Source organism: Stenella coeruleoalba (genome assembly GCF_951394435.1).
Source record: "Stenella coeruleoalba genome assembly, chromosome: 19".
NCBI lineage: Eukaryota > Metazoa > Chordata > Mammalia > Artiodactyla > Delphinidae > Stenella > Stenella coeruleoalba.
Window position 1 is genome coordinate 40,196,619 of NC_137165.1, and position 12,143 is coordinate 40,208,761.

At 40.2% G+C, this 12,143-nt stretch overlaps 1 protein-coding gene across 6 annotated transcripts in view; it reads left to right on the forward strand.

The window, feature by feature from the left end:
- The window catches only part of CDK12 (cyclin dependent kinase 12), a 61,470-nt gene that overhangs the window by 33,302 nt on the left and 16,025 nt on the right, over positions 1-12,143 (forward strand). For 2 of the 6 annotated variants that reach the window (XM_079903791.1, XM_079903792.1), the window contains exons 12-14: positions 337-548; positions 1,614-2,066; positions 5,933-9,641. In XM_079903791.1, the coding sequence (XP_079759917.1) occupies positions 337-548; positions 1,614-2,066; positions 5,933-6,645 (1,378 nt within the window). In that variant the 3' untranslated portion in view covers positions 6,646-9,641. Of the gene's footprint in view, positions 1-336; positions 549-1,613; positions 2,067-5,577; positions 5,788-5,932; positions 9,642-12,143 lie in introns of those variants that run through there. The other 4 variants (XR_013824971.1, XM_079903795.1, XM_079903793.1 and 1 more) reach the window with 3 other exon arrangements.

Sequence of the window (12,143 nt, forward strand, 5' to 3'; positions counted from 1 at the left end):
ATTCTTTTTTTTTTTTTTTTCCCCCGGTATGTGGGCCTCTCACCGTTGTGGCCTCTCCCGTTGCGGAGCACAGGCTCCGGACGCGCAGGCTCAGCGGCCATGGCTCACGGGCCCAGCCACTCCGCGGCATGTGGGATCTTCCCGGACTGGGGCACGAACCCATGTCGCCTGCATTGGCAGGCAGACTCCCAACCACTGCGCCACCAGGGAAGCCCAGGCAGGCGGATTCTTAACCACTGCACCACCAGGGAAGCCGCTGCCTTCCCATTTTAATCTCTTGTTCCTCCATTCACTCACTACTGCATTCCCACACACATTTCTTTTGTCTTTTTCCAGCCTCCCCCACTGGCAGGATTGCCATGAATTATGGAGTAAGAAACGGCGACGGCAGCGACAAAGTGGTGTTTTGGTAGAGGAGCCACCTCCACCCAAAGCCTCTCGAAAAGAAACTATCTCAGGGACAAGTGCTGAGCCTGTGAAGAACAGCAGCCCAGCACCACCTCAGCCTGCTCCTGGCAGGGTGGAGCCTGGGGCTGGGGATGCAATAGGTCAGTGCTGGCAGTGCTGGGATAGAGCCTTTGTGCTTTTACTAGCACTTGGCAGATTTTGAAGGTCAAGTGCAAGGGTGTGTGTGTGTGTGTTTTGTTTTGTTTTTTTGTGGTACGCGGGCCTCTCACTGTTTTGGCCTCTCCCGTTGCGGAGCACAGGCTCCGGATGCGCAGGCTCAGCGGCCATGGCTCACGGGCCCAGCCGCTCCACGGCATGTGGGATCTTCCCGGACCAGGGCACGAACCCGTGTCCCCTGCATCGGCAGGCGGACTCTCAACCACTGCGCCACCAGGGAAGCCCTGTGTGTGTATGTGTGTTTTAATATAAGATTAGATTACCCATGGCTCTCTAACATAACTGGAGCCCTGTTTTATGTTAGATTTGATAAGACCTTCTTAGAATTTAATCATGTTAAGTCACAATTGCTAAATGTAGTTAGTTCTGTAGCCTGTTATTTGATCTAAATATATCAAAAGCTGTGTAATAATGAATTATTATAAACAACAAAGTAGCTCTCCTGTGGTGCAACCATTTTTTCTGAACTACAGCTATTCCTTCCTTGGCTCATTTTTCCTTCCTTGTCCACTTAAAACAGTGGTTTTCAATTCTGGCTGCACATTAGAATCATCTAAAAAGCTTTAAATGTAAACACCTCCAAACAATTGCCAGATCTCTAGGGATGGGACCTGAGGCTTCTGAATTTTAAAATCTCTCCTATTCTCATTGTAAAGCAATTATACTCTAATAAAGATATTAAAAAAACAAACAAAAAACCTCTCCTATTCTGATGTACAGTAAGGGTTGAAAATCACTGACCTTGAAGAATATAGATAAAATGAAGTCACTTTTACTCACAATACAGAGATGTTTTAATTAGTCCCTGTATTTTTAAGTGAAAATATAAAGAATAACAAATGTGTCATGACAGTTGGAGGCATGAAAAATGAGACATTCAAAGTGAAACTTCATTCATTGGGTATCGTAAGTTGCTATTGCCAATTGAAGAAGGCAGAGGTCCTTGCCTTGCCTCATCCTCTTATATTGGCTCCACTGTCTCTCCACAGGCCTCGGTGACATCACACAGCAGTTGAATCAAAGTGAATTGGCAGTGTTATTGAACCTGCTCCAGAGCCAAACCGACCTGAGTATTCCACAAATGGCGCAGCTGCTTAACATCCACTCCAATCCAGAGATACAGCAGCAGCTGGAGGCCCTGAACCAATCCATCAGTGCCCTAACAGAAGCCACTTCCCACCAGCAGGACTCAGAGCCCACGGCCCCAGAGGAATCTTTGAAGGAGGCACCCCCTGCCCCAGTGGTCCAACCTTCCGCAGAACAGACAACCCCTGAAGCTTCAAGCACACCAGCTGACATGCAGAATATGTTGGCAGTTCTCTTGAGTCAACTAATGAAAACCCAGGAGCCAGCAGGCAACCTGGAGGAAAACAACAGTGACAAGAACAGTGGGCCACAGGGGCCCCGAAGAACTCCCACAATGCCACAGGAGGAGGCAGCAGGTAAACAGACCGGTCATGAATCTCATTGAGCTCAGGTGCTGTTGATCCTCTTAAAAATCTCTTAACATTTTCTTTTTCACATCAGTGGCCTCGGTTTCAGTCTTTCTGTCACCTAGTCTACAGGAGAACATAGCACCAAGTGCTGTATTTCTTGCCCAGCTTCTTTTATTTAAGTCTCAAAGCTTCTTAAAGCACCTTTCATGTACTGATTGTTTTTCCATCTTTCCATTTCCTAGGAAGTAGGTAAGTAAAGTCCCTGTGTTCTCACACAAGGAAACCACAACTGTAGCTAGTGATGCATCTTGAACCACTGTGTGTGTGGTGGCCAGCTAGTATTGGCACTTGAAAATCTGCCTTCCAAACAAACCATTATCAGATTGTACAAATAGTCAATTGTACTCTAGTATAGTGGATGCTAGATACCAGAGTCTCGCCAGAAACATACAGTCAAGAAAGCCCTAATAAGATATCATTGTTAATCTCCTGAAGAATAATTTGAGATTTCTAAGTAGATAATTAACAAAGTACATTTCCTTTCCAAAAAATAGCATATAAAAATGATTCCTTTAAATCTGTGTTCCTGAAAGAGATAATTAAATGGACCCCAGATTAGGAATTGAGCATTATATTAAAAAAAAAAATCTGAAAAAAGGAAATATGTATACCTTGATCTCAGATGACCACAGCATACAATTTATTCGAGGGAAAAGAAGTTTAAATTTTCTAATGAATTCTGATTCACAGTCTTTACTTGCAAAATCTTTACTTATCTGAAAGTGATTCCAATTCCTTGGAAATTTTTGCTGTCCATGAAGACCCCATGAATTGGGGAATGAGAAGATGTACAAGGTCTGATGGGGTACACTAACCTTCAACTTTTAGGCTGTTGCATTCACATTTCATATGGGTTGGTATGGAGAATATATGCCTTATTTCCACTAGCACAAGGTCAAATATATAAACTATTTATCATATGTAAAGTTAAAAAAAAAACAGAAGGTAACATAAATAAAATTACCCGCTTACTTTATAGATAGGGAAACTGCAATCCAGGGAGTTTAAATAAGCCTGCCTATGGTCCCACTGCTGAAATCATATTATTGGCAGAGGCAGAACTAGAATTCCTATACTTTGTTAATGTGTTTCTTTTTAATGTGTTTCTTAATTCACTTTGCTATTATGCCATAACAATTCCAGTTGTTTTTAAGAGACTCCAGGACGTGGAATAACAGAGAAAGCAAATCTAGAATTAAAGTAGGCCTTTTTGTCTTATCTCTCATACCTTCCTTCCTTGCACCACCACCCACCCCCCAACCAAAAAAAAAAAAAATTCAGCTATAATCAAAATATCTGAAAGAAGTTGTTCAAGTTCAATGGCATAGTGATTGAAAGAAATTCACCCAGTAATTGAGTCAACAAGCTATCAGCCAAATGGTGAAATTGAACTAAAATTAAGGCCTGGCTCATGGCCAGAAATTGTTGGATTTACTTTTCAGAGGAGAGTAGAAATGCCATTCCTAATGATTACAGTCACTTTTGGATTATCCCGTTGGTGTCTCTCCAATGTCTCTATGTTCTTGTTTCTCCCCTGCTACCTCTCATTTGGCCATTTTAGTGTTCATTAGCACTTCCACCAGAGGGCAGACTGAGTTAGCCAGAGAAGGTAAAAATCTATCACTTTGGCTACTGTTTAGCTATTCTGTACTCGTTGGGAAAGGGTTTTGGTTGAAATCTAATGAGTAAAATGAAGTTTTAAGTTATTTGTGTATTTCATTAATCCCTCCCGCCATCGGTACAGGCTGTTAAAGATTGGCATTATTGTTAATACTTTGAATCTTATAACAGTATGTTTTTTTAATGTGATCTTTACTTTTAATTCTCTTAAGATGTTTTATTAACCTTTAATAGTTCTTTACAATCCATCTGCCTTTGCTATTTTGAAATAGTCTTCATCCTCTCATACATGTGAAAGAATGTGAGCTCAAGAATTAGTTCTGTTGAAACACAACTAGGCTATTTACATAAAAGGCAAATATGAAAAGTAGTATAGATGGAAGAAAATAAGTGTAGCTTTGTCCATTTTTGCAGTTAGGCATTTTTAAAGTTGTTTGCCCTTAGTATTAAAAAAACAAACAAAAAAACCCCAAAAAAACTGGTGTTCCATTTCATGTACAGACCAAAAATACTTTAAAAAATAACTGGTACTGTGATTGATGTTCTTATGTAGTGAGATATGTAGTGTTCACGGCAAAAAGCTCTGAAATCTATAGATGTTTGTAGTCCAGTTAGCTCTCCTTTTTCTGGATGTCTACTTTTCAAGTTGTGAGTTTTCTATAGCTAATTCTTTTGTCCTTTAATTCAGTTTTCTCTACCACCTAGTCAACCAGCCAGTCTGTTAACAAGTAGCTTGGGTGCGTATTGTATATAGGATGACCACCTTGTCCCTGTACTGTCCTGGTTTTAAAACTGAAAGCAACCTGGGAACCCCCTCAGTCCCAGGCAAATTGGGACTCTTGGTCACCCTACTTGTATGTTACACACCGACCTTATCCTCCTACTGCTCAACAGTTTTGTAGTGTTTTCAGAGTACTTTCATCTGCACGCTAAGGGCATGCTTACTTTCCTGATTGTTTTTGCAAAATATAATTGTGGTAAATATACAACCAAAATACCTAATGATAACTATAAAAACTACTTTTGGCTTGCCTGAGTAATGACTTTATATCACTATCTCAGATAATAATAAAGAATTGATTATATGGACATTTAAAAATATACTTCCATAGGGAACAGAAAAATCAATCATTTGGAAGATATCCCAAAACTTTAAGTCTTTTCTTCAGCAGGATGACTCCCAACTCTCTAAAGTCACAGTTCTGATTGTACTTGGTTTTGTGTGTCCTCAAACTCACGCCATTGTACATGTCTAGTCTCTTGCCTTGGCAGGAGTTCATTATCAGACAATGATTGCCATGGTTAGGCAAAGTAATCCAGCAGTGGGTGACAAAAACTTTAGGGAGTGGTTCTAGTAAGATCTTTGGAAAGACAGAGTGTAGTATTAGTTCAATACATTTCTAAATACTCGTTTCTTGTCACTGTCTCCAAGATAAACAGATGTTTATCAACATCCCATTCTGCATGACATTGCTATAGTGATTTTTTATAATTACTGTAACAAAGGAAACTGAATGACAGTATGGTGGTTAATATCCTATTCTTCAGAATGTGATTATGGGGAAAAGGGACTCAAGTTGGGAGAAGCAAGTGTATAATTTATACATGACGGTAATGGAAGGTTTTTACTTTATTTCAGCTCTCCTGTATATTCTTTTAGTTCTGTTTTACGTGTTAACCTTATATCATCAAACGTTCTGTAAAATGTGTTAGCTAAGTCCATATAAGGTCTCCTATTGTACAGCAAGATTATGTCCTAGATATGTGACCACAGCATTTGTATTGTTCCCTCTCATCTTCCTTCTTTCTAATTTTCATTAATGTTTTGATCCAACAGCAAAAAAGGGGCGGGGAGGCTACCAACAGCCTACATATTAGGACAATTCCTTAAGGAAGGAAATGGAGGAAATCTCAGACAAAAATCAGGACAATCATTTGAAATATATGATCTTTTTACACCAGCTGTTAGATCCAGAATGCAACTGTTTTACTTTTAATCACTTGATTTTATTTATAAATTGCGATTTCCTGATCCCAAGGTTTTATTCTTTATATATATTTGGTTACTTGTATTAATATTTGTTTATGTCGGGCAGTGTGTGTGTGTGTGTGTCTGTGTGTGTCTGTGTGTTTGTGTTTATAGTCACATGTGATTTTTAAGATGGTGTTTAAAAGAAGTAACCCTTCCACAGCATGTCCTCCTCACATTCTTCCACCAGAGAAGAGGCCCCCTGAGCCCCCCGGACCTCCACCGCCGCCACCTCCACCCCCTCTGGTTGAAGGCGATCTTTCCAGCGCCCCCCAGGAGTTGAACCCAGCCGTGACAGCCGCCTTGCTGCAACTTTTATCCCAGCCTGAAGCAGAGCCTCCTGGCCACCTGCCACATGAGCACCAGGCCTTGAGACCAATGGATTACTCCACCCGACCCCATCCCAACAGGACTTACGGAAACAATGATGGGCCTGAAACAGGGTTCAGTGCCACTGACACTGATGAACGCCACTCTGGTCCAGCCTTGACAGAATCCTTGGCCCAGACCCTGGTGAAGAACAGGACCTTCTCGGGCTCTGTGAGCCACCTTGGGGAGTCTAGCAGTTACCAGGGCACAGGGTCAGTGCAGTTCCCAGGGGACCAGGACCTCCGTTTTGCCAGGGTCCCCTTAGCATTACACTCAGTGGTCGGGCAACCATTCCTGAAGGCTGAGGGAAGCAGCAACTCTGTGGTACATGCAGAGACCAAATTGCAAAACTATGGGGAGCTGGGGCCAGGAACCACTGGGGCCAGCAGCTCAGGAGCAGGCCTTAACTGGGGGGCCCCAGCTCAGTCTTCTGCTTATGGAAAACTCTATCGGGGGCCTACAAGAGTCCCTCCAAGAGGGGGAAGAGGGAGAGGAGTTCCTTACTAACCCAGAGACTTCAGAGTCCTGAACGATTCCTTCCCTATCCATCCTTCCACCCAGTCCTCTGAACCTTTAATGAAATCATTTGCCAGAGTGAGGTAATCATCTGCATTTGGCTACTGCAAAGCTGTCTGTTGTATTTCTTGCTCACTTGCCACTAGCAAGCGACTTATAAAATAGTGATGTCGGCACCAGTTCCCCCTGGATGGGCTATAGCCAGAACATTTACTTCAGCTCTACCTAGTAAATATAAGTAGAGAATACGGAGAGGGTCATTAAATTGAAAAGTAAATGTTTAATTAGTTCATTGCCTGTACTTCTTGAGCAGAAGAAAAAGGAAACAGTTTCAATTCTGAGATGGTTCAGGAGAGGCTCTCTTTAGGTTTTTAAAGTTTTGTGGGTTTTTTGTTTTTGTTTTTTTAAGAGAATAGTGTTCACAAAATTTGAGCTGCTCTTAGGCTTTTGCTATAAGGGAAACAGAGTGACTGGCTGATTTAAATAAATGTTTCCTTCCTCTCCACCATCTCACATTTTTGCTTTCAAGTGAACTCTTTTTTTACCCCATTGAGCATCTTGAACATACCTTTTTTCCAAATAAATTGCTTGTCCTTAAAGTTTGCTCCACTTTGAGAAAAGACATGCCCTATCTCTCCCTGCACATGAAGCAGGTTGTAGAAAGTGGCATTCTTGGGCAAGTAGGTAGACTTTACCCCATCTCTTACCTTTTTTACCCCATCTTTATAGTTTTTCTTTCACTCTCTCTCTCTGTCCTCTCTTTTTTGAGGCATTTGTTTGGAAAAAAATAATTGTTGAGATGCCCAAAAACCTGGGATAATTCTTTACTTTTTTTGAAATAAAGGAAAGGAAATTCAAACTCCTATATTGTTCTCTGTAAATCTTCAATTCTAAAATGTTTTTTGGTTTTTTTAAAACCACGTTCTGATGGTGAAGTTGATTTGTAGATGCAACCAGCCTAGGACATTGCTGCTGAGCTAGGATAGGAGATGATGCCTCCATACATGGAGGGCTACTAAGATCAGTTAGCATACATATTGTTTACGCATATATTTTTATGTCAAGAAAAACCTTTGAAACAGAGCATTGTAATATTGTCAAAGAGAAAAAAATACATCCTGAAAATACATGGAAATGTAACTTAGTTTAGGGTGGATATTTTTCTGAAGATGTATCACTACCTGAGACCTTTTTTTAAAAAATAATTTTAAAAGAGCAGACCATAAGAAAGAACAGTATTGACATATACACATCTCAGCATGTATATCCTGCCAATTCTTTTAGGGATTTTCCTCCAGAGAGGTTTGATTTTGGTTTTGGTAAAAGGGGTTAAATTATGACTTCATGGCAAGAATTTTGCCTTATTATAAACAAAATGGAAGAGGGAAAGGCTTTCAGGGTGGGATAACCTGGGAGGTTTCTCATTCTGGCTTCCAGTTTTGTGTGAGTACCAGCATATAATGTGTTTTAAAAACATAAACATTTAAATAAATTATCTGCACAGACCTAGACCTTTGTGAAACGTAGGTTAGTCCCGTTTTACAAAGAAAAGGCAAATACGTTTCAGCATCTTGGAGAATAGTTTACAGACCTCAACTCAAAGTTTCATGTTTCAATGCCAAGTTCTTATATTAAAAAATAAACACTACTTGTAAGAGAGAGGTGCGTTAATTAAAAAATAAAACAAAAACAACAACAAAAAAAAAACTTTAAAGAAATGAAAGAAGAACCCTCTTCTGATACTTACATGAAGACTATTTTCCCCTGTTACTGAAATAGGCAGATATTCGGTGTGTGCATTTCTTTATTATTCTCTGGGTTTTGGTCTGGCCTTGCCCTCAGGGCCAAACACTGATTAAAAAGAGAACCTTCTAGCCATTTTGGCATTGATGGCTTTTTATACCAGTGTGTCCGATTAGATTTGCTAGGCTCACTGACATGCTATTGGTAAATTGCATTAAAGTTCATCTGAACCTTTTGTCTGTTGACTTCTTAGTCCTCAGACATGGGCCTTTATATTTTAGAATATTTGAATTAGAGTCATTGAGCCCTGCTCTCCCATTTTTGATTAAAGAACTTAAGCCTTGGATACTTTCAAAAGTATCCAGTGAGAAAAATCGGTTTCCCATCAAATATGAATAAAATTCTCTATATATTTTAATTGTATTTTGGTTATCAGCAGTCATCAATAGTGTTTTTCCCTCTCCACCCCTTATTTTTAATTATGCCAAATACTCTAAATAATATACTTAAGTCTCCATTCCCCCATCCCTACTACTAGGGATGGGGGTGAGTATGTGTGTGTGTGTGTTTGTGTATGTATGATCCCATCTCAACCCCCACCCCCATTTTGGGAGTCTAACCTTTAAAAAGAAAAAAAATATTTTGGACTATTTCTAAAGGCGGAGGGACAAAGAAACAACCTGTAATCTGTCTGGAGGAAGAAGAGGTATTTGCTAATTTTTCAGCTATGTTATCTATAAACGTGATGGAAGTACAGGTTTGGCAGAATTTCTGCTTGGCTATTAGAAAATTACAAACCCAATTATATTCAAAAGTGGTTTTGGTTTTAGTTACTGAACCATGGGAGATATTGTCCATTAAATACATTATTTTGAACAGATGAGAAGTCTGATTCTGTTCACGAATGAGAGGCAAAACTGGTTTGACCATGATCATTTTTGTGTTTTGAAAACAAATTTGCCTGACCCAGTTTCTTTAGTTTTTTCCTTCAACTGTCCATGGGAACAATAAGGATTTGAAAACATCAGATCTATATGTTTAAAAGCAGGGCAGTTGGCACAAATTTGTAAGTAGGATTTCTGTTAGCTTATTCCATAGACATCACCCAGCCGTGTGTGTGTGTGTGTGTGTGTGTGTGTGTGTGTGTGTGTGTGTGTGTGTGTGTGTGTGTGTGTGTGTGTGTGTGTGTGTGTGTGTGTGTGTGTGTGTGTGTGTAATATGCATATATAGTTACAGTACTAAAATGGTTACCAGCAGGTTTTGAGAGAGAATGCTGCATCAGAAAAGTGTCAGTTGCCACCTCTCTCCCTGATTTAGGTTCCTGACACTGTATTCCTTTCTCTCTCTTGTTTTTGCCCCCCATCGGGTTTACCTTGTCTATGTATAGATATTTTGTAATATATTAAATTTTTTCTTTCAGTTTATAAAAATGGAAAGTGGAGATTGGAAAATTAAATATTTCCTGTTACTATACCACTTTTGCTCCATTGCATTTACTTCTTAATCTGTACCCTTTGAGCAGATCTAATTATATGTATAAAGGGCATTTCTCCTCCACTTTATCCTAGGGGTTCTTTGTCTCAGAATCTCTGTAGACTCATAAATTATCACAAAAAAAAAAGTTCTCAGGATTTGAAGAGGTGCTTCAAAACACTAGACTAGGAACTAGAGAATAAAGAATTGGGGGAAATCATAAGATGTGATTTTCTAAAGTAAAAAACAGTTGTACAAAAGTAATGATGGTGCTAGGCCATCAAAAGAGTTGAGCTTCATGTACCCTGACTCCTCCTGAAAGGAGAGGTAAGTGGGTTTGAGCTCAACTGTCATCAAGAGAAGTTGGTAAGAAGCTGTTTAGACCAAAAAAAAATAGTCTCTTAAATCAGAAACTCTCACCCTCATGCCAGTTCCTGTGTTGCCTTGAGTAGGGCCAGCATGGGGATGGATTAGTGTTGCTAGTTCTGTTGAGATTTCCTGATACATTGCCAATCCAGGAAGTAAATAGAAGTTATTTATAAGGGTAAAATTCCTATTATTTCCAAAATCTTCTCCTGTCTCCACATGAGAAAATTGCTTTCCCTTCCCTTTCATGGTTTAGGACACTGGGGACTAAACGTTCCCTTGTAATATGTGCTACAGTCCTGCTAGTTATGACATAAGTAGGCAGAGGACAGGAAAAAAGAAAGCATCAGGAGACAGGAAGAGGGGAGAACAGGTATCAGGAAGTTGTGAGTGGGGTAAGCAATCATACAAGGTTAAGGGGTACACCAGCACAAGGAAATTGGGAAGAAATCTGATTCAAAAACGTGATGATGAGGGTTGCCAGCTTGTTTTTGAATCCCCACAGTTTAAGTAAGATGTTTCCTTGCCTGTGGGCTGTCATGTCTTTACCCAGAAGGAGAATGGAGGGCTCAAGATTGTTCCACTTCCTGGAGTCCTGTGTTCCTTGTTACCCTCCAGAGAAAAGGAATTCGTTTTTGATCTTAATGTACTGCAAGTTCATGACTAGGAGTGTGAACTTCAACCTAGTAGAGAATATTGTTTCCACTTCATAGCAATGGCTGTCTTCAATTCTGGGCCTGAAAGTTGAGGACCTAACTAACCTGGACTTTTTTCTCTATCACACTCAAGGCTATTTCTAAGTAGAAGCCATACTGTTCAGTACCTAAATTTCTTGGGCACTATCTTTTCCTAGACAGGCATCCTTAACTGTGTGGTAAGGTTAATGCCTCAAGGAAGTTAACAGTTAATATTCTTTGTGCTGAACTGGGATTTACATTGTTACTAAAGACTGCCCAATAGCTTGCCTTTTTTTTTTTTTTTTTTTTTTTTTTGGTATTGAGTTACTTCTCTGTTCACAACTTAGTCATCCTGAACGGCTAGGTGGAATGGAAGTGGGGAGTTCCTCAAGTGAGTAAATATTCAAACATTCCAAGGGAAAAATGGAACTGCTGAGTCTTCTGGTTGTCCTGAGAGGAAAGGTGAGCATTCCTGGACACTTTGGTTAATTTTACTGTCCAGATGTGGCATTTCTAGTGTTCCTATATAGCCTTAGGAATACTCTCAAGTGAGAGTATACTCCAAGCCAGTTGGGGGAGGTATGACACCTAAATGAATTACTGGTGGTACTCTACCACTCCTCACCATGTGCAGCTATCTCTCCATCTCCTGTCCACCCACTTCCTTTCATTTCCTATTTTTCTCTCTTCTCCCAACTCACTACCCAACTCACATGCTTTAGTCCTGCCAGAAATATTGATTGATTAACCCTGCAGGGTATTTAGAGTTATTGCTGCTTAGTAGTTTTGAAGGGTAGTGAGAAGCAATTCAGGAGACAAATGTCTATTCCAAATCCTCAACTTAATGGGGTGAGAGGTGAAGGAGAAAGTAAGATAACTTTCTTATTGCTAAAAGCTATGAAAGGAGCTTTTAATATACGTTGTGTGGGGTACAAGAGATTCTTTAACTGGTTAACCTTTGCTTCTTCATTCTCTTCCCTCATATCCTGAGACTGTTGCTTTTGCTGATAACACTTCGAAGCTCGGTTGCAGATGGTGTCTATAGGAAGTAAAGCTTTATGAAAAGAGGGCCCTGCTATCCTTGAGAAAGCAGATGAGGGTTGCTTTGATGTCCTGGTGATTTAATCACTAGGTTGCCAAAACACTGGACCACTGGGTTGCTCTCATATCTCTGTCTCAAGAATTGCTAGTCCAAGGCTGAGAGAAAGAGGCTGATATGCTGTTAGTCTT